Source organism: Elephas maximus, chromosome 11 (assembly GCF_024166365.1).
Source record: "Elephas maximus indicus isolate mEleMax1 chromosome 11, mEleMax1 primary haplotype, whole genome shotgun sequence".
Taxonomy (NCBI): Eukaryota; Metazoa; Chordata; class Mammalia; order Proboscidea; family Elephantidae; genus Elephas; species Elephas maximus.
The window spans coordinates 110,089,268-110,116,872 of record NC_064829.1 but is presented as its reverse complement, the minus strand read 5'-3'; the positions used below and the strand labels follow the sequence as shown (position 1 = coordinate 110,116,872).

At 41.6% G+C, this 27,605-nt stretch overlaps 1 protein-coding gene across 1 annotated transcript in view; it reads left to right on the top strand.

Moving 5' to 3' along the window:
* The first annotated feature begins 7,118 nt into the window (after positions 1–7,118).
* LOC126086297 (cytochrome P450 2B11-like) overlaps positions 7,119–27,605 on the top strand; it is a 38,093-nt gene continuing 17,606 nt past the window's right edge. Inside the window, 5 exon segments of the mRNA XM_049902449.1 lie at positions 7,119–7,218; positions 7,221–7,288; positions 20,110–20,272; positions 20,414–20,563; positions 21,745–21,905. Coding sequence (XP_049758406.1) covers positions 7,119–7,218; positions 7,221–7,288; positions 20,110–20,272; positions 20,414–20,563; positions 21,745–21,905 — 642 coding nt within the window.

The following is a 27,605-nucleotide window of genomic DNA, read 5'->3' as shown; positions in this document are numbered from 1 at the left end:
TTTGCAGCCAATTTGCCCAATGCAACCTGTCTTTTGATTTCTTGACTGCTGATTCCATGAGTGTTGATTGTGGATCCAAGTAAAATGAAATCCTTGACAACCTCAATCTTTTCTCTGATTTTCATGATCCTGCTTATTGGTCCAGTTGTGAGGATTTTTGTTTTCTTTGTATTGAAGTGCAATCCATACTGACAGCTGTGGTCTTTAATCTTCATTTAGTAAGTGCTCCAAGTTCTCATCACTTTCAGCAAGCAAGGTTGTGTCATCTGCATAACGCAGGTTGTTAATGAGTCTTCCTCCATTCCTGATGCCCCATTCTTCTTCATATAGTCCAGCTTCTCCGATTATTTGCCCAACATGCAGATTGAATAGATATGGTGAAAGGATACAACCCAGACACACACCTTTCTTGACTCGAAACCATGCAGTATTCCCTCATTCTGTTTGAACGACTGCCTCTTGATCCATGTACAGATTCCTCATGAGCACAATTAAGTGTTCTGGAATTCTGATTTTTTGCAACGTTATCCATAATTTGTTGTGATTCACATAGTCAAATACCTTTGCATAGTAAATAAAACATATGTAAAGATCTTTCTGGTATTCTCTGCTTTCAGCCAGGATCCATCTGACATCAGCAATGATATCCTTGGTTCCATGTCCTCTTCTAAATCCAGCTTGAATTTCTGGCAGTTCCCTGTTGATATACCGTTGCAGCCACATTTGAATGTTCTTCAGCAAAATTTACTTGCATGTGACATTAACGATATTGTTCAATAATTTCTGCATTCGGTTGGATCACCTTCCTTGGGAATAGGCAAAAGTATGGATCTTTTCCAGTTGGTCGACCAGGTAGCTATCTTCCAAATTTCTTGGCATAGACAAAGGAACACTTCCAGCACTGCAACTGTTTGTTGAATCATCGAAACTGGTATTCGGTTGATTCCAGGAGCCTAGTTTTTTGCCAATGCCTTCAGTGCATCTTGGACTTGTTCCTTCAGTACCATTGGTTCCTGATCATGTTACCTCCTGAAATGGTTGAACATCGGCCGATTCTTTTTGGAATAGTGACTCTGTGTGCTCTGTGCATCTTCTTTTGGTGCTTCCTGCATTGTTTAATATTTTCCCTGTAGAATCCTTCACTATTGCAACTCAAGGCTTGAATTTTTTCTTCAGTTCTTTCAGCTTGAGAAATGCTGAGCTTGTCCTCCTTTTTGGTTTTCTATCTCCACCTCTTTGCACATATATCATAATACTTTACCTTGTCTTCTGGAGCTGTCCTTTGACATTTTCCGTTCAGCTCTTTGACGTCATCATTTTTTCCTTTTGCTTTAGCTACTCGATGTTCAAGATCAAGTTTCAGAGTCTCTTTTGACATCCATTTAGGTCTTTTCTTTCTCTCTTGTCTTTTTAATGACCCCTTGCTTTCTTCATATATGATGTCATTCCACAACCTGTCTGGTCTTCGATCATTAGTGTTCAATGCATGAAATCTATTCCTGAGATGGTGTTTAAATTCAGGTGTGATATACTCAAGGGCATACTTCGACTCTCATGAACTTGTTCTAATTTTCTTCAGTTTCACTTGAACTTGCATATGAGTAATTGATGGTCTGATCCACAGTCTGCCCCGGCCTTGTTCTGACTGATGACATTGAGCTTTTCTATTGTCTCTTTCCAGAGATGTTGTCGTTTTGATTCCTGCGTATTCCATCTGGCAAGGTCCATGTGTACAGTCACCATTTATGTTGGTGAAAAAAGGTATTTGCAATGAAGAAGTCATTGGTCTTGCAAAATTGGATCATGTGATCTCCAGCATCGTTTCTATCACCAAAGCCATATTTTCCAACTACTCATCCTTCTTCTTTGTTTCCAACTTTCTAATTCCAATCACCAGTAATTATCATTGCATCCTGGTTGCATGTTTGATCAATTCCATACTGCAGAAGTTGGTAAAAATCTTCAGTTTCTTCATCCTTGGCCTTAGTGGTTGGTTCGTAAATTTGCACAACAGTTGTATTAACTGGTCTTCTTTGTAGGTGTAGGGATATCATCCTACCACTAACAGTGCTGTACTTCAGGATAGATCTTGAAATGTTCTTTTTGACAAGAATGCAATGCCATTCCTCTTCCAGTTGTAGTTCCTGGCATAGACCGTATGATTGTCTGATTCAAAATGACCAATACCAGTCCATTTCGGCTCACTGATGCCTAGGATATCTATCTTTATGTGTTCCATTTGATTTTTGATGATTTCCAATTTTCCTAGATTCATACTTTGTGCATTCCATATTTCAATTATTAATGGTTGTTTGCAGCTGTTTCTTCTCATTGAGTCATGCCACATCAGCAAATGAAGGTCCCGAAAGCTTGACGCCATCCATGTCATTAAGGTCAATTTTACTTTGAGAAGGCAGCTCTTCTTCAGTCATATTTTGAGGGCCTTCCAATCTGAGGGGTTCACCTTCCATCACTATATCAGACAATGTTCCACTGCTATTCAAAAGGTTTTCCCCAGCTAAATTTTTCCAAAATAGACCACAAGGTCCTTCTTCCTACTTTGTCTTAGTCTGGAAGCTCAGCTGAAACATGTCCACCAAGGGTGACCCTACTGGTATTTGAAATACTGGTGGCATAGCTTCCAGCATCACAGCAACACTCAAGCCACCACAATACAACAAACTGACAGACACGGGGGTCGGGATGGTAACACTACTTAAAGTGACAGATTCAATGTAACGCATTTTTTGAGGAAATAGAAAAACTCATTCAAAAAATTATATGGTAATTCAAGGGATTCAAAATAATTTTGAAAAAGAACAAAGTTGGGATATTTGAAATCTTTCTGATCTTAAAAGTTGCTACAAAGCTACGGTAATCAAAACAGTGTTGCACTGGCATAAAAACAGACATATAATCCAACGAAATGGAATGAAGAGTCTCATTCACTTTTTTTTTCATTGTTCTTATCTATAGTTTTTTTTTTTTTTTTAATGAAAAAATACCCAGGAAAACCCACTCCCATTCCATAATTTCCAGACATAATGATCAATGACATTAATTTCTTAGCATTGTGAACATTCTCATTATTTCTGTTTTAGTTGTTTCATTCCATTTACTTAATCTCCCTGCCCCTCAACCTTCTTATCTATGCTTTAAAATAGCTCTTGACCCTTGGGACTTATATAATTTTGTTGTTGTTATTAAGTAACACAATACTCAAGGGGAACAATTTTACTTTTTTGACTAAACTCTTACTTAATTTAAAGGTGACTTTACAGGACAGTTTCAATTTGAAGTTTGAGAAGCAACTCAGGGCCATAGTCTCAGGACTCCTCCAGACTCAATAGGTCCAGTAGTCAGGATTCTTTATGAATTTGAAGTTTTCTTCCACATTTTCTCCCTTTTAATTAGGATTCCTCTGTCATGCTCCTGATCAAACATTCAGTAGTGGTAGCCACACACTATCTAGACCTTCTGGTCTCAACATGGAGGAGACAGTGGTTCATGTAGAAAATTAGTCCTGTAGTTCACTTCTTTCTTAGGTTTCCTTCTTTCCTTTTTGTTCCAGATGAATAAAGACCAATAGTTGTATCTTAGATGGCTGCTCAAAAGCATTTTTTTTATTTTTTGTTGTGCATTAGGCAAAAGTTCACAGAGCAATTAGATTCCCACTGGATAGTTTGTACATAAAGTATTTTATGGCTTGGCTTCATTTCCCACCATGTGTCAGCACTCTCCCATTTCTTCCCCGGTCCCCCATTTCCTTTTGTCCTCATTTTCTACCACTTCCTACCTTCTCATCTTTCCTTTTGGGCTCATTCACTTTTCATGGATATTTTCAATGAATACAGAAATCTAGATTGGTGGAGTTTTTTTCTTTCAGCATTTAAATATTTTACTCTACTCCTCTAAAGAAAAGTTTTATAAATTCTTATCCTTTTTCCTCTATACATAAGGCGTTTTATTCCTCTGTCTCCTTTTAAGATTTCTTCTTGTCTTTGGCTTCCTGAAGTTTGAATAGGATATGCCCAGGTTTTTTTTTTTTTTTTAATGCTTCATGTTCTGTGGGCTTCCCGGATCTGTGGTTTGGTATCCGTCATTAATTTTGGAAAACTCTCAGTCATTATTACTTCAGATATTTCCTCTGTTCCTATCTCTGTTTCTTCCCCTTCTGATATTTCAATTACGCACATGATATGCCTTTAGTAAGTGTCCCACAGTTTTTGGATACTCCATTTCATTTTTTCCCCTTTCTTTTTCCTCTTAGCTTTTCAGTTTTGGGTTGTTTCTATCGATATATCTTCAAGCTCAGAGATCCTTTCCTCATCCGTTTTCAGTCTACTGATGAGCCCATCAAAAGCATTCTTCATTTCTGTTTCAGTGCTTTCAATTTCTAGCAGTAGCTTTTGATTTCTTAGAGTTTTCATCTCTCTGTTTATGCTACTCCTCTTTTCTTGCATGTTGTCCACTTTTCCCATTAGAGCCCTGAGTACACTAATTATGTGATTTGTTGTTGTTAAACCAAAAAACAAACCCACTGCCGTCAAGTTGATCCCGACTCTTAACGACCCTATGTACAACAGAACAAAATACTGCCCTGTCCTGAGCCATCCTCATGATCCTTGCCATGCATGAGCCCATTGTTGCAGCAACTCTGTCAATTCATCTCGCTGAGGGACTTCCTCTTTTTCACTGATCCTCCACTTTACCTAACATGATATCCTTTTCCAGGGACTGGTCCCTCCTGATAACATGTCCAAATTATATGAGACAAAGTCTTGCCATCCTCCTTCTAAGAAGCATTCTGGCTGCACCTCTTCCAAGACAGATTTGTTGTTCTTTTGACAGTCCACGGTATATTCAATATTCATTGCCAACACCACAACTCAAAGGTGTCAATTCTTCTTCAGTCTTCTTTATTCATTGTCCAGCTTTTGCATGTATATGAGGTGATTTAAAACACCATGGCTTGTGTCAGGGGCACCTTAGTTCTTAAGGTGACGTCTTTGCTTTTTAACACTTTAAAGAGGTCTTTTGCAGCAGACTTGCCCATTGTAATGCATTATTTGATTTCTTGACGGATGCTTCCATGGGCGTTGATTGTGGATGCAAGTAAAATGAAATCCTTCACAATTTCAATTTTTTCTGTTTATGATGATATTGCTTATTGGGCCAGTTATGAGGATTTTTGTTTTCTTTACATTGAGGTGTAATCATACTGAAGGTTGTAGTCTTTGATCTTCATCAGTAAGTGCTTACGTCCTCTTCACTTTCAGCAAGGCAAGGTTGTGTCATCTGTATACCGCATGTTGTTAAAGAGTCGCCCTCCAGCCCTGATGCCCCATTCTTTTTCTTATAGTCCAGTTTCTCAGATTATTTGCTCAGCACAGAAATTGAATAAGTATGGTGAAAGGATATAACCCTGATGCACACCTTTTCTGACTTTAAACCATGTAGTATCCCCTGTTCTGTTTGAATAACTGCCTCTTGATCTGTGCACAGGTTCTTCATAAGCACAACTAAGTGTTCTGGAATTCCCATTCTTCACAATGTTATGCATAGTTTGTTATGATCAACGCAGTCGAATGCCTTTACATAGTCAATAAAACACTGGTAAACATCTTTCTGGTATTCTCTGCTTTCAATTCAGCCAAGATCCATCTGACACCAGCAATGATATTCTTCATTCCATGTCCACTTCTGAATCTGGCTTGAATTTCTGGCAGTTCCATGTTGATGTCCTGCTGCAGCCACTTTTGAATGATGTTCAGCAAAATTTGACTTGTGTGTGATATTAATGATATTATTTGATAATTTCTGCATCCTGTTGGATCACCTTTCTTTGGAATGGGTGCAAATACGGAAAGCCAGGCCCAGACCAAGACATATTGGGCAAGTATGGAGTGGACTGACCCCTGCCAGGGTCTGGGTGGGCAAAAGGTCACAGTGATGATGGAAACAGACACAAGCCCAGTGGACAATCAAGCAAAGTGGACCCAGTCTCTGCACTCCTGCTGCTCAGACACTGAGACAGCTAGAGATAGCAGGAGAGAGACACACACACAGATGGTGAACGAGGGTCAGAGAAATGGTCCAGCACTGTGAAGACAGAACTAGAGGCAGCGAGGAAACTGTCAAATCCTGGCCCCAGCGATCAAAGACAGAAGTACCTGATCACTCGACCTGCCAGGTCTCTGTCTCTCTCCACCTGGGCCCTCCATTTCTTTGTTTCACCACTTCAGTGTCCCTCACCCCTCCCTCAGTTTCTTCCATCACTTTGGCTGTGGCTGTCAGAGGGGAGACTGGAGAGACAGACCCTAAGCATCTGCAGGCTGTACGAAGACAGGGGCCTGAGATGCACACACACACACGCACACACACAAGAAGCACACATAGACTCACACACAGGGACATACACCACCACCACCACGCAAATACATACCTTCCCGTATGAAACCATGCAGGCACATACAAACATGCACACAGATGCAAGCAGACACACACAACACAAACACACGCAAGTGCCCCTGGACTCACCCTCAGGAAGCCACACTGCCACTACCACCCAAATGCAAGCACACCTTTTCATCTAAAATCATATAAATGTATATGAGTCCATAGACATGCAAAATCATACACACAAGCACACCCAGACTCATACACAGAAAAACACACTTTTACTTGTGTGTAAATACTGACACAATTCACACAATTTCACAAAAATTGTGAAAGCACACACAGAGAGGCAAATAAGAATGGAAAAGTGCATGCAGGCATAACTATGTAAACACAGGCACAACCAAGTTGACTAGTGCATGCTCACCCAACCCTCCCCCAAAATAAACACACCCATGTTTTCATGTGGACCTTGGTCTCTCGGCCACAGGGCTCCTGCCACCTAGAGAAGGGGTAAAGGAGGAGGGAGTGGGCAAATCACCAGTCTGCCCAAGCAGGAAGTGTGGATCACCTAGCACCTCTTCTCAGTTGGCACTCCTGGACAATGATGCAAGGGGAGACTGGAACGAACAGCATTACATAACTGTGTGTGGAAGCAGATTCAGATAAAGTCCCAGCTCAAGACTGCAGTGAGGGTGGAAGACACTCAGACTAGGGCCATGGAGCTCAGCATCCTCCTCCTCCTGGCTCTTTTCACAGGCCTCTTACTTCTCCTGGCCAGGGGTCAACCAAGGACGCAAGGCCACCTCCCACCAGGCCCGATCCTCTGCCTTTCTTGGGGAATCTTCTGCAGATGGACAGAAAAAATCTACTCAAATCCTTCCTGAAGGTGAGATCCAGATGGATGGGGTCAGAGGGTGGGCCTCAGTACTTGGGGATCACTTTAGGATCCTTAAGTAAGAGTGGGATATCCTCCCAGGCTAAGGGGTGGAGTGTGTGAAGGTTGATACGTAAGGTACATGAAGCTGAAGCATGGTGGATGGTGATCATTTTGTCAGAAGGCCTTTCTGCTCAATTGAAAGTGCATAGGCATTGCCCTTGGAGTAGGTAAATGGTTATGAAGGTGTCTGGGTGAGAGCCACAGGTGTAGCATATCACTCCTCCCCTCCTCCCTCTGTAGAGTTCCTGGGTGACTGCCTGCCACTTGTAGAGAGAGAAAAAGAGGAGAAGGCACCAAAGGCTGGCTCATGTCAGTGCTAGGGCAATGGGGAAGAGGGGTGGAGAGCAGAATGGGAAGGGAAGGACTACTGAGAGGCTGGGTATAGAGTGCTTATCAATAAAGAACATAATGCACTATAATAGCAGCTGGCACTTGTGCAGGATTTAGTAGGTTCCCAATCACTACTTTCTACACATGATTTCATTTTTAATTACATATTTATTGATTGATAATGCAATTAACATCCATGAACCCGTCACTCCACAAGAGAACTACAATACTGACAGTAACTTCAGCTACCCTGTATTCCTCTGTCCCCTTCCACTTTGGCTACCACATTACTGAATCTTGGGTTTATCATCCCTTTAGTTTTTTTTTTTTTTTTTCCTGTAAATGTTTGGTAGAATTCCCCAGTGAAGTGATCTTGTCCTGGTTTTTCTTTGTGGGAAGTTTTTGATTACTGGTTCAATCTCTTCACTTGATATAGGCCTATTAAGAGTTTCTGTTTCTTCTTGAGTCAATTTAGGTAATTTGTGTTTCTAGGAGTTTGTCCATTTCATCTTGATTACCTAGTTGGATGGTATACACTTGTTCACAGTATTCTCCTATAAACCCTTTTTATTTCTCTTTGATCAGCAGTGATATCCCCACATTTCTGATTTTAGTTATTTGTCTTCTCTTTTTTTTTCTTTGTTAGTCTAGCTGAAGGTTTGTCCATTTTATTGATCTTTTCAGAGACTAAAGTTTGGTTTCGATGGTTCTATTTTTTTTTCTATTTTTTATTTCATTTATTCTACTCTACCCTTTATTATTTTCTTCCTTCCTTTGCTTTTTAGAGAGAAATTTTTACCACATTTGTGGATGCCTCATGTGCATACTATTTAGCTTTAGTTGTTTTCAATGTATCACAAGAGTGTTCTGCTGTTATATGATCTCATGGACTTAGTTTTTCACTCAGAATTATGTGGCTAGGATTCATCTGTATTTGGGCAGGAGTTCGTCATCAGACCTCCTTTACAACAACCCTGTGGCCTAGGTGAAGAGCTAACCCCATGTTAGAGATAAGGACTGTGAAAGGAAGACACCTGTCCACAGTTGCCTAGTTGGTAGGAGGTGAAGCAGCTGGGATCCGGTGGGAAGATATGCTTATCTCCAGTGTTCTCATAAACTAAAGCTGTTTAATAATTTTGGGATCAATAAATCCTTTGAGAATTTGGCTAAATCTATGACTCCTCCCCAAATATGCACTCACATTTGTGTATATAATTTTGAGGGTTCACAGGCCCCCTGAAGCTCTTCCAAGGACCCTCTAGGTTCCCCCCAACAGTCCTCCATTATCTTTGCATCTTTAAGAAGAGGGAAAGAGAGATAAATGATGGAATAAGATGGGGAAGTGGAACTGCCTCTCCACTATTCCCTGGTAAGTTCCCAAATCCTTTTAGAGCCAGACAGGTATGGATTCCAGTCTCAGATTCAACTCTTACCCACTGAGTCTCAGTTTTCTCTTTTGTAACCTGGGATGATGATATTACAAGCGAGTGCCTCACAAGGTTGCTGTGAGCGTTAGATAGGCTATTGCATTGAGCATGGTGTATGGTAAGTGCTCATTAAATGGAACCTACTTTGATATACTTATTCACTCATTCAGTACTAATTAACTGAGCACCTTCTATGTGCCAGGATATATTGTTGGCATTGAGTACATGCCATCCTCATGTTGGAATTGGGTTGCTGTGGTTTTCCATCGACTTTAATCACAGGGCATTAAAGTACTAAGAGGCACCTTAAGGGATCTCCTGCATTCCAGACATACTGCTCTTTGCCTCCGTTATTTAATATCAGTCTGATTTCCTCTTGGTAATCAGGATCAATCACACAAGCCAATATGGTAACTCTTTTCTCTGCCTGTTGATCCAGAGGCATAAGGAGCCCAAGTGGCCAAGTGGCATTCTTAAGTTTCAGTTCAATAGAATTAGTGATGTGTCTCCAGGTGAGATCATTCCTCCCTTTGGAACTAAGACCTCTAGACATGCAGAACATAGGGTCAAGGGGACAGGAAGAAAGAAATTTGCAAGTGGGTCACTAGGGGTAATGTGGGTGGTGCCACTCCCATTTCCACCCCTTGATTCCTGGACCCATGAATCCTGGCTATGGGAGAAAGAGCTCCTCATACTGCATGCTGGTTTAGAGCATATACAGCTGCCTAGAAAACATAACCCAACGCTGGAAGTTATTGCTATATCACTGGTGCCATAATTGTGTCTTTAGAAGGCCATTCCATCATTCTATCAAACCACCTGTTTCAGGATGATGGGGAATATGGTAAGACCAGTAAATTCCATGTGCATGTGTCTGTTGCCATACTTCATTTGCTGTGAAGTGAGTCTCTTGTTCCAAGGCAATGCTGTGTGGGATACCATGACAGTGGATGAGGCATTCTGTAAGTCATCAGATGGTAGTTTGTCAGAAGCATTGCATGCAGGCAAGGTTAATTCATACCCAGAGCAAGTGTCTATTCCAATAAGAACATAATGCTGCCTTTTCATGATGGAAGCAGTCCAGTGTAATCAACTTGCCTCCAGAGTGCTGGCTGATCACTTCAAGAGATGGTGCCATATTGGGGACTCATTGTTGATCTCAGCTGCTGGCCAATTGGGCACTCAGCAGTAGTTGTAGCCAAGTCAGCCTTGATGAGTGGAAATCCGTGTTGCTGAGCCCATGCATAACTTCCTTCCCTGCCACTATGACCACTTTGTTCATGAGCCCATTGAGCAATGACTAGAGTGGCTAGGGAAAGAGGATGACTGGTTTCTACAGAACATGTCATCCTGTCCACTTGATTGTTAAAATTCTCCTCTGCTGAGGTCACCCTTCAGTGAACATTCACATGAGACACAAATATCTTCACTTCTTTGGCCCATTCAGAGAAGCCTATCAACATACCTCTTCCCTATACCTCCTTGTCTCCAATTTTCCAATCATGTTCCTTCCAAGTTGCTGACTGTATAGCCAAACCACTGGCCGCAGCCAATGAATCAGTATAAAATCACACATGTAGCCATTTCTCTTTCCAAGCAAAGTGAACAACCAGGTGCACTGTTTGAAGTCTGCCCCTTGGGAGAATTTCCCTTCACCACTGTCCTTCAGGGAGATCCCAGAAATAGACTGTAGTGCTGCTGCTGTTCACTTTCCAGTGGTGCCTGCGTATCACACAGAACCATCTGTAAACCAAGCACATCTCTTCCTCAGCCAGCTGATCACAAGGAACTCCCCATGAGACCACAGGTGCAGACAGGGAGATGCAAGGTAATGTGACAGAAGTGGAGACCATGCGAATTTGGGCCAGTTGCTCATGCAATTTACTTTTGCCTTCAGGTCCTGATTGGGCTCAATCTCATATATACCACTTCCATTTAATGATGGAGCACTTGCTGTGCACGTCCAACTTTACGGTTTTGTGGGTCAGACAACGGTCAGTTCATGATGGGCAACTCAGGCCACATGGTGACCTGGTGGCCCATGGTTAAGCATTCAGTCTTTACTAAGGCCCAGTAACAAGCAATATGCTGTTTCTCAAAAGGAGAATAGTTATCTGCAGGCGATAGTAACGATTTGATTCAAAATCTTAAGCATCTCTGCTGTGACTCACCAATAAGGGCCTATCAAAGACTCCAAACAGCATCTCTATCTGCCACTGACACTTCACGCACCATTGGATCAGCCAGATCATATGGCCCAAATGGCAGAGTTGCTTGCACAGCAACCTGAACCTGTTGCAGAGAATTCTCTTGTTCTGGGCCCCACTCAAAACTAGAAGCTTTTTGAGTCCCTTCATAAATAGGCTGGAGTAACACACCCAAATGAGGAATTCGTTGCCTCCAAAATCCAAAGAGACCAACTAGTCATTGTCTTCTTTTCAGTTGTGTGAGGGACCAGATGCAATAACTTACCTTTCACTTTAGAAGGAATATCTCACATGCCTGACACCACTGGACCCCTAGAATTTTCAATGAGATAGAAAACACTGTAATTATTATTAGGTTAATTTCCAAGCCTCCAGCACTCAGATCCACCACATACCTGTCAGTTTGTCATACTGTGGTGTCTTGTGTGTTGCTGTGGTACTGGAAGATTTGTTACCGATATTTCAAATACCAGTAGGGTCACCCTCGGTGGATAGGTTTCAGCTGAGCATCCAGATAAGACAGACTAGGAAGAAGGACCTGACAGTCTACTTCTGAAAAAACTGGCCGGTGAGAACCTTACAGATACCAGCAGCACATTGTCTGATATAGTGCCAGAAGATGATCCCCCCTCAGGTTGGAAAGGGCTCAAAACACAACTGGTTAAGAGCTGCCTCCTCAAAGTAGATGTGGATGTAATGATATGGATGGAGTCAAGCTTTCTGGGCCTTCATTTGCTGATGAGGCAACTCAAAATGAGAACAGCTGCAAACATCCATTAGTAACTGAAATACAGAATGTATAAAGTATGAATCTAGCAAAATTAGAAGTTGTCAAAAATGAAACGGGATGCATAAAGATCAATATCCTAGGCCTTAGTGAGCTGAAAATGACTGGTATTGGTCATTTTTAATCTGACATTCATATGGTCTACTATGCTGGGAATCACAAACTGAAGAGGAATGGTATTGCATTCAGCGTCAAAAAGAACATTTCAAGATCTGTCACTGATAGGATAATATACATATTTTTTACAAGGAAGACCAATTAATACAAATATTATTCAAATTTACACACCAACCACTAAGTCCAAAGATGAAGAAATTGAAGATTTTTACCAACCGCAGCAGTCTGAAATTGATTGAACATACAATCAGGATGCATTGATAATTACTGGTGATTGTAACACGAAAGTTGGAAACAAACAAGAAGGGTTGATAGTTGGAAAACCTGGCGTTGGTGATAGAAATGATGCTGGAGATTTCATGACAGAATTTTGCAAGACCAAAGACTTCTTCATTGCAAATACCTTTTCTCAACTACATAAATGGCGACTACACTTGTGGACCTCACCAGATGGAATACATAGGAATCAAATCCGCTACAACTGTGGAAAGAGACAATGGAAATGCTCAATATCGTCAGTCAGAAAAAGATCAGGGGCTGACTGCAGAACAGACCATCAATTGCTCATATGCAAGTTCAAGTTGAAGGTGAACAAAATTAGAACAAGTCCACGAAAGCCAAAGCACAACCTTGACTATGTTCCACCTGAATTTAGAGACATCCCAAGAATAGATTTGATCAAAGACGAGACGAGTTGTGGAATGACATCAAGGACATTAAGGACACGAAGAAAGCAAGGGACCATTAAAAAAGACAGGAAAGAAAGAAAAGACCAAAATGAATGTCAGAAGAGACTCTGAAACTTGTTCTTGAACATAGAGTATCAAAAGCAAAAGGAAGAAAGGACGAAGTAAAGGAATAGACGATTTCAAAGAGCAGCTAGAGAAAACAAAGTATTACAATGAAATGTGCAAAGACTTAGAGATAAAAAACCAAAAGGGAAGAACACACTCAGCATTTCTCAAGCTGAAAGAACTGAAGAGAACATTCAAGCCTTGAGTTGCAATATTGAGGAATTCTACAGGGAAAATATTAAATGACGAAGGAAGCATCAAAAGAAGATGGAAGAAAGGCACGGAGTCAGTATACCAAAAAGAATTTGTCAATGTCCAACCACGTCAGGAGGTATTACATGATTAAGAACCAGTGGTACTGAAGGAAGAGGTCCAAGCTGCACTGAAAGCATTGGTGAAAAACAAGGCTTCAGGAACTATAGAATACCAATTGAGATGCTTCCGCAAATGGACGCAGCACTGAAAGCACTCACGCATCTATGCCAAGTAATTTGGAAGACAGTTTCCTGGCCAATGGACTGGAAGAGATCCATATTTGTACCCATCACAGAGAAAAGTGATTCAACAGAATGCAGAAATTATGGAGCAATATCAGTAATATCACATGCAAGTAAAATTTTGCTGAAGATCATTCAAAAGCCGTTGAAGCCATACATCAACAGGGAATAGCCAGAAATTCAAGTCGGTTCAGAAGAGGATGAGTTAAAAGGATATCACTGCTGATGTCAGATGAATCTTGGCTGAAAGCAAGGCATTTATTTGTGTTTTATTTTCTATGTAACAGCTTCCGACTGTATGGATCATAAAAAATTATGGATAAATTGCGAAGAATGTGAATTCCAGAATGCTTAATTGTGCTCATGAGGAACCTCTACTTAAACCAAGACACAGTCATTTGAACAGAACAAGAGGATACTGCATGATTTAAAGTCAACAAAGGTGTGTGTCAGGGTGGTATCCTTTCACCATACTTATTCAATCTGTACACTGAGCAAACAATCCAAGAAACTGGACTATATGAAGAAGAACACAGCATCAGTACTGAAGAAAGACTCGTTAACAACCTATGATATGCAGATGATACTACCCTCCTTGCTGAAAGTGAAGAGGACTTCAAGCACTTAATGATGAAGATAAAGGACCACAGCCTTCAGTATGAATTACACCTCAACATAAAGAAAACAAAACTCCTCACAACTTGACCAATAAGCAGAATCATAATAAAGATAGAAAAGATTGAAGTTGTCAAGAATTTCATTTTACTTGGATCCACAATCAACACCCATGGAAACAGCAGTCAAGAAATCAAATGACGCATTGCATTGGGCAAATCTGCCCCAAAAGACCTCTTTAAAGTGTTGAAAAACAAAGATGTCACTTTAAGGAATAAAGTGCACCTGATCCAAGCCGTCGTGTTTTCAATCACCTCATATGCATGTGAAAGCTGGACAATGAATAAGGAAGACCCAAGAAGAATTGATGCCTTTGAGTTATGGTATTGGCGAAGAATACTGAATACACCACGGACTGCCAGAAGAACGAACAAATCTGTCTTGGAAGAAGTATAGCCAGAATTCTCCTTAGACGCAAGGATGGGAGTCTTCGTCTCACATGCCTTGGACCTATTATCAGGAGGGACCAGCCCCTGGAGAAGGACATCATATTTGGCAAAGTAGAGGGTCAATGAATAAGAGGAAGACCCTCAACGAGATAGATTGACACAATAACTGAAATGGTGGGCTCAAGCATAACAATGATTGTGAGGGTGGCCCAGGACCAGGCAGAGTTTTGTTCTGTTGTATACAGGGTCACTGTGGGTTGGAACCAACACGATGGCACCCAACAACAAGAAGCACAAAAATGTTTCACCAATAAGTTCAGAGTCAATTACACTTCTTCCTTACCAGGTCCAATCAGCATAACATCATCAATGCAATGGACCAGTGTAATGGATCTTCTTGTGTAAGGGAAAGGTGACAAAGTCCCTGTGGACCAAATTATGACATTGGACTGAAAAGTTGATGTAGCCCTGAGGTAAGCAAGTGAAAATGTATTTCTGGCTTTACCAACGAAGGCAAACAGCTTCTGGTCATCCTTCAAAACAGATATGGAGAAAAAGGCCTTATGCAGATCAATAGCTGCATAACAGGTATCAGGAGATGTTTTAATTTGCTGAAGCAATGAAACCACATCTGGAACAGCAGCTACAATTGGGGTTACCACCTGGTTATGTTTTCGATAATTCACTGTCATTCTCCAAAATCCACCTGCTTTTTGCACAGGCCAAATAAGTGAGTCAAATTGAGGTTATGGTGGGAATCACCACCCCTGCATCCTTCAAGTCCTTGATGGTGGCAGTAATCTCTGCAATCCCTCCAGGAATGCACCATTGCTTTTGGTTTACTATTTTCCTAGGTAGGGGCAGTTCTAATGGCTTCCACTGGCTTTTCTTACCATAATAGCCCTCACTCCACTTCTCAGGAATCCAATATGGGCATTCTGCCAGTTGCTGAGTATATTCCAATTATGCGTTCTGGAACTGGGGAAATCACTACAGGATGGGTTCAGGGAAACACTGGACCAACTGTGAGACAGACGTGAGCTAAGATTCTGTTAATAACCTGACCCCCATATGCCCCTACTCTGACTGGTGGGCCCCAGTGATGTTTTGGGTCTCCTGGAATTAGTGTCAGTTCAGAGCCAGTAACCAGTAATCCCTGAAAAGTGTGATTATTTCCTTTTCCCCAATGAACAGTCACTCTAGTAAAAGGCCATAAATGCCTTTGGGGAAGTCTGGGAGAAAGATTAATAGTATAAATTTTTGGAAGAGTATTAGAGTCCTTCTTCAAGGGGACCCAGCCTCCCCTTCATCCAAGGGGTCCTGGGTCTACAAATTGCTCAAGTCTAGGAACTGGTTGAGGGGCCATGACTCTTTACTCTGGTATTTGAGTCAGACTGCTGTTCACTTGACCTAGAATCCACCCACTTGTACAGATCAAGTAAATATTTAGCAGATTTTCCTATCTATTAACTCCTTGGTACACCATGACTAAGTAGCCAACGGCATAAGTCCGTACAAGTCAAAATATTCTGATTACTGCTTTGTCCTTGCTGTCCACTGTGGTAACCAAGCTCACTGTGTCTTTGTCATTTGAGTACTGCCACTTAGCCCCTACTACCATGGGGTCCAATCAAACCCATTGTATTAGGTGTCTTAGTTAGGGCAGTTCCCACTGTCAAATCTGACTTACTTAAAATAGTAATCACAGCAGTCTTCAAGGATGCTGGGGCTCCCTTCACAAATTTTTTCCTCACAGTTGTGGTAAAAGGCGTGTCTTCTGGGCACTCCATGTGTGGGTCTGTGGGTCTAACCTGATAAATCCACTCTAACATGCCAATTTCCCTAAATCTTTGGATGCCTTCTTCTACAGAATACCAAAGTAAGTCTAGTACTTCAACTTGATTTAGTGCAGGCCACCATGTAATCCATGCTTCAGTGACCCAAACAAAGACACTATTAGATTCTTTCCTAACCTCTCAAGCTGAAACACTGAGTGAAGAATCTGTGCTTAGTGGGTCCGTATTAATAAACTAAGACTGATCCATCTTTATGTTCCTTGCACCATTATCCCACACCCTTAAGAGCCATTCCCACACTTATTCCCTAGGTTTTTGTTTGTACATACATATAAATATTTGTACATATTTGAAAACTCATTCATTTGGAGTACAACGTATCTCTTCCTGTATCACACTTTGTACTTCACCTTTTGGGGCTCAATGGGACTTAAGTCTACTTCTAGGTCTAGAAGACAAAATTGGTGATGAAGATGTGTTTTTAGAACATTCATTTTTGTCTTGTAAGGCATCTGCCTCAGCCAGTGCCCCAGGTAATGACTAAGAGAAAGCCTCCTCAGACACAGATGGGGGTGGAGGGCTAATGGTTTTACTAATGGTTTTACTGGGGAAAGTGGCTTTGGAAACAAAGATGGAGTAATCTCTTCAGATGGGAGTGAGAGGACTGGTTCTGTTGGCAGGAGTGATTCGACAGAATTTAGGAGCTCAGTGTCCCCAACTTCCTGATTATTTACCCATATGTCCCCATAACAAGCTTTGGGATCCCATTTCTTCCCAGTCAATGCCCTCAATTTAACTCCAGACACCACTTGAGGTTGGAAATTGAGTTAGCGTTGTAATTCAGCCACTCTTATGATAAGACTCTGCATTTGATTTTTGGCAATATCAGCTCCGTTACCACAAGAAATAAGGCTTTTTTTTCAAGGCACAAGTAGAAACTTTGAGGTTGTTTATGTGGCACTTGAGCTTTGACTCTGAAGCCCTGAGCTCATCTCTCTTTCACCAGTTTGCCTAGCGAAAGCGGGACCAACCAACGAGCTTCCTGATACTTCTTGTCATGACAAATTTGTAGAAAGGTAATCAAACATGCAAGCACCCAGAGCCTCACCTCTCATCAATACCTGTTCTATTGGTTATTGGTGGTGATATTTTGCATATTTGTATTGTTACCTCATGCCTTAGATTAGCAGTGGCTTCTTTACTACTGTGAGCAGAATCATCAGTATCTTTAAGACTAACCAGGTTTGAGAACCAATTTAGAAAACTCATGCTTACAATTGTGTTTCTCTAGAGCCATACTTTCTATCAAATGTCTTAGGCTGGTTGCTCCAGAGAAGCAAAACCAGTACAGCATATAAGTATTTATACAGAGATTTATATCAAGGAAATGCCTCATGCGGTTGTAGAGGCTGGAACATCACACCTCCATGGGTCAGGCTGGAGGCTTCTCCTGATGCTTGGCGAAACCAATATCAGCAGGTCAGACAGCAGGGCTCTTTCACACAGGCTGGGAAGAACGACAAATCCCAAGATAGGCAGGCAAGACAGCAAGTAAGCTCCTAGCTCAAGGCCCAAGAACCACAGGCCAAAGAACAGGAGCAAGCTGCAGGATTCAAAGTGAGCAAAAGCCCACGAGTCTTGCCAGAATGGCCACTTACATTCAAAGCAGACTGCACCCCCTAGGAAACTCCCTTTTAACTGATTGGTTACTCACAGCAAATCCCATCATGGAAGTGATCACATTATATCAAATCTCATCATGGAAGTGATCACATCATCATATGACTGCCAAACCACTGAGAATCATGGCCCAGCCAAGTTGACACACCACCTTAATCATCACAGTTGTTACAATCATGAGCATTCTACTGAGAGAGACAGATAAACAAAAAAAGAAGTAAGGGAATACTAAGCGGGTAAGAGTTATGATTAAAATAAAGCAGATTATCTTTTAGAAAGTAGTGGGAGCTACTTTAGATTGAGTTATCAAGGAACAACTCAGTCTTGCTGAGACCTTGAATGGTGCAGATGAAGTCTATTTCTGAGACCTTGAATGGTACAGATGAAGGGCACTAGATAGAGACAGGTGTCCTTGCAAAAACTCTGAAACCAAAGCAAGCTCAGCATTTTGGAGCAACAACGGGGGCTGGATTTGAGACTGAGGAAATGAGCAGGAAAGGAACTCAGAGAGGTAATGGGGCCAGGTCACACAGGGCCATGTGGCCCAGGGTAGAGACCTCAGATTTTATTTTAGTGCATGGCAGCAATGGAGCATGTGGAGCAGGTTAGGGATATTGAGTAACTTATATTTTAAGTTAGGATGGTGAAGGACTGGGCAGTGTTTCATTCTGTTGTGCATGGGGTCGCTATGAGTTGGAGACAACTTGACAGCACCTAACAACAATGACATCTTAATAAGATTACTCTGGCTTCAGGGAATGAAATGATTGTAAACAAGAATGGAAGCAGGGAGACCAATGAGAAAGCTATGCAGAAATCAATGCGAGATATTTTTAAGTAAATGTAAAAATTTTTATAAGTATATTTTTATAGAAGTTTAACATCTCCTAAAAATTATACAACTCATATGTGCACAACTCAATGAATAGTCACAAACTGAACACAGCCATGTGATTGACACATACAGCAATAAAGAGAACACGGTGCACTCACAACCCCTTCTAGTCACTATCCTGACACTATAGTTTTGCCTCTTTTTGAACTTCATAGAAATAGAATTAGAAAGTATGGACTCTTTTGTGTCTCACTGCCTTCACTCAACATTATGTCCATGAGGCTCATCCGTGTTGTTGTATATAGCAGTTTATTCTTTTTCTATGCTGTATAGTATTCCCTTGGGTGAGTATATCACTTTATGCATTGATTCCACATCTATGCTGATGGGCATTTTAATAATAAGGCTTCTATAACTATCCTTGCTCCTTTTTTTGGCGACCATATGTACATGTTTCCATTGGGCATGCATCTAGGAATGAAATTGCTGGATCATTGAGTATGCATATATCTATTCAGCTTTGGTAAATACCATCAAGCACTTTCCCAATCAGATGTACTGATAGGATTTTTCATATTTCATGATCACCCCCAGAAGACTGTACGTTCCCTCCTTTTCTACAAAGTGGGTGGTTCAGGGCCGTTTTCTGCAGGATTTGTCAGCAGGCAGATAGCAGGTTGGGTCACAAGAAAGATGGTTTTTTAGTTGTGATGCTAGGGAGATACAGTCAGCCTCAAGGATATGGGCAGGAGTGATCTTAGAAATACTTAACCAACTGTATTACTTCAGGCATCAACCAATCACAGCAGACCCTGGCTGCTCAAAGGTTAACCCTTTAGTTGCTGGGTCCTAAGGAGGTCTCGTGGGTCCTGAGAAGGGGGAAGAGCCTCCAAGGGAGGAGCGTCGTGGGGCAGTGACTCATTATCAACTTATATAAGTGTTTTCATGGTTTAGGGGTCCCTGGGTGGTGCAAATGGTTCACACTCTTGGCTGCTAACTGAAACGTTGGAGGTTCAAATCCACCCAGAGGCACCTTAGAAGAAAGGCCTGTTGATGTAATTCCAAAAAATCAGCCATTGAAAACCCTGTGGAGCACAGTTCTACTCTGACACACATTGGGTCACTGTGAGTCAGAACTGACTCTATAGCAACTGTTTTTGTTTTGTTTTGTTTTGTTTATGGCTATAGAGGTGCATACTGACTAATCAGCAAAGCTGGTGTGGATATGCTTGGCAGCTCCAAGAGAAATACGGAGATGTGTTCACGGTGTACCTGGGGCAGAGGACTGTGGTCATTCTGTGTGGGACAGAGGCCATTCGCAAGGCCCTGGTGGACCAGGCTGATGCCTTCTCTGGCCGGGCGAAAATTGCATCCCTTGAGCAATCCTTCCAGGGATATGGTGAGGGCCTCAAGGGCACTGAGGGGAGGAGGGGGGAATGAGAATCGGGAAAGATGAGTCTGGGAAGGGAAGACAAGGGATGAAGAGGGGCTCAGCTTCTTCCAAATTCCTCTGCAACCCAAGCCTCTCCCACATCCCCAGGTGTCATCTTTGCCAATGGGAATCGCTGGAAGACCCTACAACAATTCTCCCTGGCCACCATGAGGGATTTCGGGATGGGAAAGCGGAGTGTGGAGGAGCGGATCCAGGAGGAGGCTCAGTGTCTCGTGGAGGAGCTACAGAAATCCCAGGGTGAGCCCTGGAGAAAGAGACGGGTAGGGAAGAAAGACAGAGAAACAGAGAGAGTTGTGAAGTGCATAGCAATAGAAAGAGATGTTTGCCTGGGCAGATAAAAAGAGGTAGAGATAAAGAAAGATGGAGACCAAGAGACTATCAGATAGAGAGACAGAGAGAAAGGAATAGAGTGTAAAGGGGTAAAAGTGGTAGGAGAACTATTGTATAATCCCACTTACATGAAATATCTAGAATAAACAAGTGTATATAAACAAAGTTTATTAGTGGTCACCAGGGGCAGGCAGAGGGAGGGGAAAGGAGAACTCAATGCTTAGAGGACACTGAGGTTTGTTTAGTGTGATGGAAAAATTTGAGAAGAGATGTGGGTGATAGTTGAACAACATGATGAGCACAAATTAATGTCACTCAACTGTACATGTGAAGAATGTTAAAATGGCAACTGTTTTGTTACCAAAATAAAAAAAAAAAAATACTTGACAGAAAAAGCTCAAGAAAAGGTCTACAGAAAGAAATAAGGGAAGACAGATAAGGTGAGACCCAGACAGAGAGAGGCTGCACCAACTGGATGTTCTTGGGCTCCCAGCCCACAACCATGCACTTCAACCAGGAACAGGGCAGAACCTGGCCAATAGAGGCATCAACAGACAAGTGAAGACTGGAGCACCCTAGAGGTGGGAAAAAGAAGATGAAGGTAGAGTGACAGACAGGGATAGAGCGGTCAGGTCTTTTTAATTTGTACAAGCAATCAACTGAACACCTACTTTGTGTCACCCTCTGGCCCTGAGACTCCACTATTCACAGAGCTGGGAAGAGGTTCACAGAGCTGAGATCTCCAAGGAGGTGAAGGGTAAGGACCAACAGCAAAGATTCTGTCACCAGGTTGTGTAGGTCTGAATGCTGGCCCCAGCAATTAGTAACTGAGCAACCTTGGTCAAATGTCTTACCCTGTCTGCCCATTTATAAAATGGAGATATTTGTAGAACTGAGTCTTTGCCACAGGTTGTAGTGAGAATTAAGCAGTTAGAATAGGGCCGGGCACAAGATAAGACCTAGTGTTAGATGTTATTGTTATCATTCCTGAGTGGTGGAGGACAGTTACACAGAGATAGGGCAGCAACAAAATGCCCGCCCCTCATCCCTGAATTCCTGTCCCCTGACTTGCCCTCTCCTCCTCCTAGGAACCCTCATGGACCCCACCTTCTTCTTCCATGCCATCACCGCCAACATCATCTGCTCCATTGCCTTTGGAGAACGCTTTGCCTACAAAGATCCCGAGTTTCTGCGGCTGCTGGATTTGTTCTACCATACCTTTGGGCTTATCAGCTCCACCTACAGCCGGGTCAGGGATCTGTTGAGGGAGGGTGGGGATGGGGAGATCATCCAGGGCAGGGAGAGGAGTGATCTCCTTTTAGGGCCCAGAAATGTAGTGTAGGGCTGGGAGATGGGCTGAGATAACACAGACAGAGAGACATCATGGCCTAGAGAGAGGGAGAGACTATAGGGCAGGGAATGAGAGGTTAAGAGGAAGAAAGGGGAGATATGGAGGAGGTAGAAACAGAGAGAGGTAGAATCAGAGAGAAAAAAACAATTGCAGTGGAGTCAACACCAACTCGCGTCGACCCCCTATGTGTCAGAGTAAAAATGTGCACCATTTCGGTGTACGATTTTTCAGAAGTAGATCACTAGGACTTTTTTTTGAGGCACCTCTGGGTGGACTTATACTTCCAACTTTTTGGATAGCCGTCATGGTTAACATGTGTACAAGTACAGTAGAGTAGAGGGTCAGCAAAAAAGAGGAAGACCTTCAACAAGATGAATTGACACAGTAGCTGAAACAATGGGTTCAAGCTTAAGAGTTATGAGGATGTTGCAGGACCAGGAGTGTTTCGTTCTGTTGTACATAGATAGGGTCGCTGAGTCTGAACTGACTAGAAGGCACCTAATAACAACAACCACCACCCAAGGACTCCTAAAACAGTTGCAGTTTGAGTCAGTTCTAACTCATGGTGACCTCTTGTGTGTCAGCACATAATTGTGCTCCACTTAGTGTTCAGTGGCGGATTTTTCAGAAGTAGATTGCCAGATTTTTCTTCTGAGGTACCTCTGGGTGGACTTGAACCACCAATCTTTTGGTTAGTAGCTAAGCAGAGGTAGAGAGAGAGATACTAAAAACTAAGAGGGCTTGGAAGAGAGAGAAGAGAAAATGAGAGAAGACAGAAAGCAAGACAAAGAAGGGCAGAGATTAAGAGATTCTGAGAGACAGAGTTGAAAAGAATGAGAGAGAGAATGAATCAGATTTTCAGAGTCTCTACTCATCTGACCTCCCTCTTACTCTGAATCTTTGCCTCTCTGTCTTTGGCAAAGCCTTTCCCTTACCTGAAGAAAGTTAAGGATACATGAAAATAAGGAAACCCATTTCTTCATTTGCTTCCCATTACTTTCTCCCTCTTTCTGTTGTTGCTTTTTTTTTTAAATCTCCCCTACCCCCAGTTTATAAAGTGGTATGCTCCTCATTTAGAACAATATACCAAAATTTCTCTTTATTGACTAACCTGGAAATACATCCATTGTGTATTAAAAAAATTAAATTGTGTTTAGCTAGCACTGAGTTTATGTTTATAGGGATGGAAAACAGGGGAAATGATATTGGTGATGGTTGCACAACGTGATCGGTGCAGTTGGTTTTATTGAACTGTATAAGTGACAAATGTTGAATTGGCAAATGCGTTATCTTTATTTTCTACAATAATAAAAAAAATTAAACTGCACAGCATGCAGAGCTATAGTTCTTAACCAGGAGTGTATATCAGGTTCATGTATGGAACTGTCACAAATACAGACTTCCACGACCTCCTACTGGGGACCCCCACACATCTGTCAGTTTGTCCTACTGAATATTGAATATACCATGAACTGCCAAAAGAACGAACAAATGTGTCTTGGAGGAAGGATGACCAGAACGCTCCTTAGAAACAAGGATGGCGAGACTACGTCTCACATACTTCAGACATGTTATCGGGGGGGATCAGTCCCTGGAGAAGGATTTCATGCTTGGTAAAGTAGATGGTCCACAAAAAAGAGGAAAACCCTCAACAAGATGGACTGACACAGTGGCTGCAACAATGGGCTTAAGCATAACAACGATTGTGAGGATGGTGTGGGACTGGGCAATGTTTAGTTCTGTTGTACATAGGGTTGCTATCAGTCAGAACCAACTCAACAGCACCTAATAATAACATACCTACTGGGGGCTCTGATCCAGCAAGTCTGGGATGAGGTCCAGGTTGAGTACCTAAGACAAGCACAATAGGTGATTCCAATGGGCTCCTCCCACTGAGAACATAAAGAGAAAGACAGAAAAGTCTGGAAGGTGACCTATCAAATGGTTAAAAATGATTATCTCTAAAAGGACATATTATGGACGAATTTTACACCTTACTGTATACATTTCCACATTTTTGAGCAATTATTAGCAATTACATTTGTCATCAGGTAAAGCAGTAGAAATATGCTCCAAAATAAATAAATAGTTCTGGATGCAGAGCCAACATGGCACTATAGACAGAAACACCACACTGTCCCTCCACCACAAAGACTCAAAAAACTAAGTAAAGCAGAGACAAACTTCAATCTTGGAACCCTAAGTGTCAAATGAAGAGATAAAAAAACTCAACCAAGCACCAAATGGAATAAGAAACTGACAGAACAGAGTAAGGAAAGATACAAGTGGAGATCACCTATCACCTAATGCAGAACAGATTCACCATCTTGGACTCCTGTTGATCGGCGGGCAGGGAGTATGGGAAAGCAGCTTCACGGAGCCCCCAGCAGGAGACGGAGCACCTGGTAAACAGTGATATGTGCTTTCCATTCCCCACCCCCCTTCTTCCCCATGTCCAGTATCCACAGCTTCCCAGCCGTCCTAGGGACTGAGTCCCAGGAAGCACTGGCTCTTTGCCACTTGGATTCACCTTGCCCACACAGGCTGGGTCCTTCAGTGCCATTTCAATGTTGCTGATGTCGCTTTTTTTGGCTTCTTTTGGTTTCTTCCCTGCCTCTCATTCCTCTGCTTCCTTTCTCTTGAACACCTGGTTCCATGTGCCACCTTTACTTCTTGACAGGCTGTGAAGCACCACTCAGCTGGGGAGCTGCTTCCTTGGTCCACGCCACCATGCTGGTGAGATCCCCTTGGCCTTTTGTTTATTTGTTTTTTTGTTTTGTTTTGTTTTTTTGTTTGTTTTCTTTTTTCTTTTGCAGCTTGGGAGCCCCTTCTAGCCGGGCTGAACTGCACAGCATGGGAGTTACTGGCCCTGTCTGTGCAGCCATGCCAGTGGGATCCCTGGGGGCATTTCATCTTCTATTTATTTTTTTCTTTTTGTCTTTCTTCATTTCTCAGTTCCTCATCTCTCTCTACTTACCTTCTTTTCCTGCCTCCTGAATAATTGGTGTTGTGTGACACCTCTGCCCCTTATAGCCAGACTATAGTGTGTGGTTTGGGAGTCACTTGCCCAGTCTGTGCAGCCAAGCCACTGGGATCACTGGAGGCCTTTCTTTTTTATTTATGTTTTCTTTTATCTTTTCCTTTTTGTTTTTCTTGTTTTCTCAGTTTCTCATCTCTCTCTGCTTTCCATCTTTTCCTGTCTCCTGAATACCTGGCACTCTGTGCCATCTCCACCTCTTCTAGATATGCTGTGCCCCGAGGCCTGGGAGCCACTTCCCTGGCCTTCGGTGGGGTCCCTGGGGTCTTTTAATTAATTAATTAATCTACCTTTTTCTTTTTTCCTTTTTGTTTTTCTTCATTTCTCAGTTTTTCTCATCTCTCCACTCCAACAGCAAGCTCCCTCAGCACTTTTTTTGTTTGTTTTTTGGCTCCTGTTTCTCTCTCCCCCTCTCTTCTTTCCCATACCTATTTTAGCTCCACACATCACAACCTCCCCCTTCCCTCCCACCTATCTGCACCATGTGCTGAACATCACACCCCCGGGCAGCACAGGCATGGCCTATGAGAACCTGCCCTGCACTGACTCCCAGTCCATCTTGTCGGCCCCAGTACATGCCACAAACAATGGATCCAAACCCCTTACCTTCAGCTGCACCTGCCCTGCTGCACCATAGCTGACTGGCCCTGTCCATTGGACAAGGAGATGAAAAGTATCGTTCCCAGAGATGAGCAAACAACAAAGAATACACAGCCCACCTGCCCAGACATAACCAAATAAAACAAAAAAAAACAGGATGAAACAAAAAAAAATCTACAAACAATAAATGAAGAAAATAACTACTGAATGTCCCAAAGACAGTAGACAATATCAAAACATATTTAAAAAAAAAAAAACAGGACAGGATGGTTCCAGTAGGTGTTCAAAATAAAACACCAGATGACTTTCCAATAGGAGAAAAGGCACTAGAACTACCGGATAGGGAATTCAAATCTCTAACATTCAGAGCTATCCAAGAGTTGAAGCACAAAGCAGACAAAAATGAGGAAAAATAGACAAATTCATGGAAAAGGCAAAGTCATGGAAAATACAGACCAAAAAATGGAATAATTCAGGAAAATAATACAGGAACAAAATATCACAATAAATTCACAACTAGAAATCATACAAAAACAACAATTACAAATTCAAAAAATAACAACAAGATTTCAGAAACAGTTTCATAGAAGGTCTGAGGAGCAGGTTTGAAATAATGGAAAACAGGATCAGTGAAATTAAAGACAAATCCTTGAATACAACTGTTTGAGGAAAAATCAGAAAAAAAAGAATGAAGAAACCCTGAGAATTACGTGAGATATAATCAAAAGCAAAAATTTGCGAGTGATCAGAGTTCCGGAACAGGGGGAGAAAACAGAAAATACAGAAAGGATCATTGAAGAATTGCTGACAGAAAACTTCCCTAATATCATGAAAGATGAAAAGCTGACCATCCAAGTTCAATGAACCCCATATAAGATAGACCCCGAAAGAAAATCACCAAGATATATCATAACTACACTCGCTAAAACCAAAGACAAAGAAAGGAGCCTAAGAGCAGCTTGAGAAAAACAAAAAGTCACATACAAAGGGGAAACAATAAGACTAAGCTCTGATAACTTGGCAGAAACCATGCAGGCAAGAAGGCAATGGGATGACATATATAAAACCTTGAAAGAAAACAATTTCCAATGAAGAATAATATATTCTGCAAAACTATAATTCAAATATGATGATGAAATTAGGCCATTTCCAGATAAACAGAAATTAAGGGAATATGTAAAAAATCAAAGGAAATCTACAAAAATTATTAAAGGGAGCCCTTCAGTTTGAGAACAAACAACATCAGACCACAGCCTGAACCCAGGACACAAGATCACACTAGCCAGATACTACCCTAGGAAATGAACTCTCAAGGACTATTCAAAACAAAACAAAACAAAAATTAAAATAGGGAACCAGAGAGGTTAATCTGTAAATAACAACATCAGAACAATAAAAGAGGAAATAAATGGTGTAGGTACAGCACTTTCTAGTGGAAAGAAAGGCAAGGCAATACCAAGTAATAAATAGACTGGTTCAAACCTACAAAGATAAGAATAAATTTCAAAGTAACCACAAAGAAAGTTAACAAACATACTAATCAAAATAAAGAAGAAAAACAATGAAGTCTCAGTAAAACAAAATCTACAAAAACAAAAGAAATGGAAAAAAAATCCACAAAAACAATTCACCACAGAGGAGTAAGAGGAACAAAGAAAACGTCTACATCACAAAAAAAAATCACTACAAAACGACAGCATTAAACTCATACCTATCAATAATTACACTGAATATAAATGGCCTAAATGCACCCATAAAGAGACAGAGTGACGGAATGGATAAAAAACATGATCCATCAATATGCTGTCTACAAGACACTCACCTTAGAAACAAAGATGTAAATTTATTAAAAATCAAAGGATGGAAAAAATATATCAAGCAAACAGCTACCAAAAAAGAGCAGGAGTGAGAATACTCATCTCAGATAAAATAGGCTTTAAAACAAAATCCACCATAAAAGA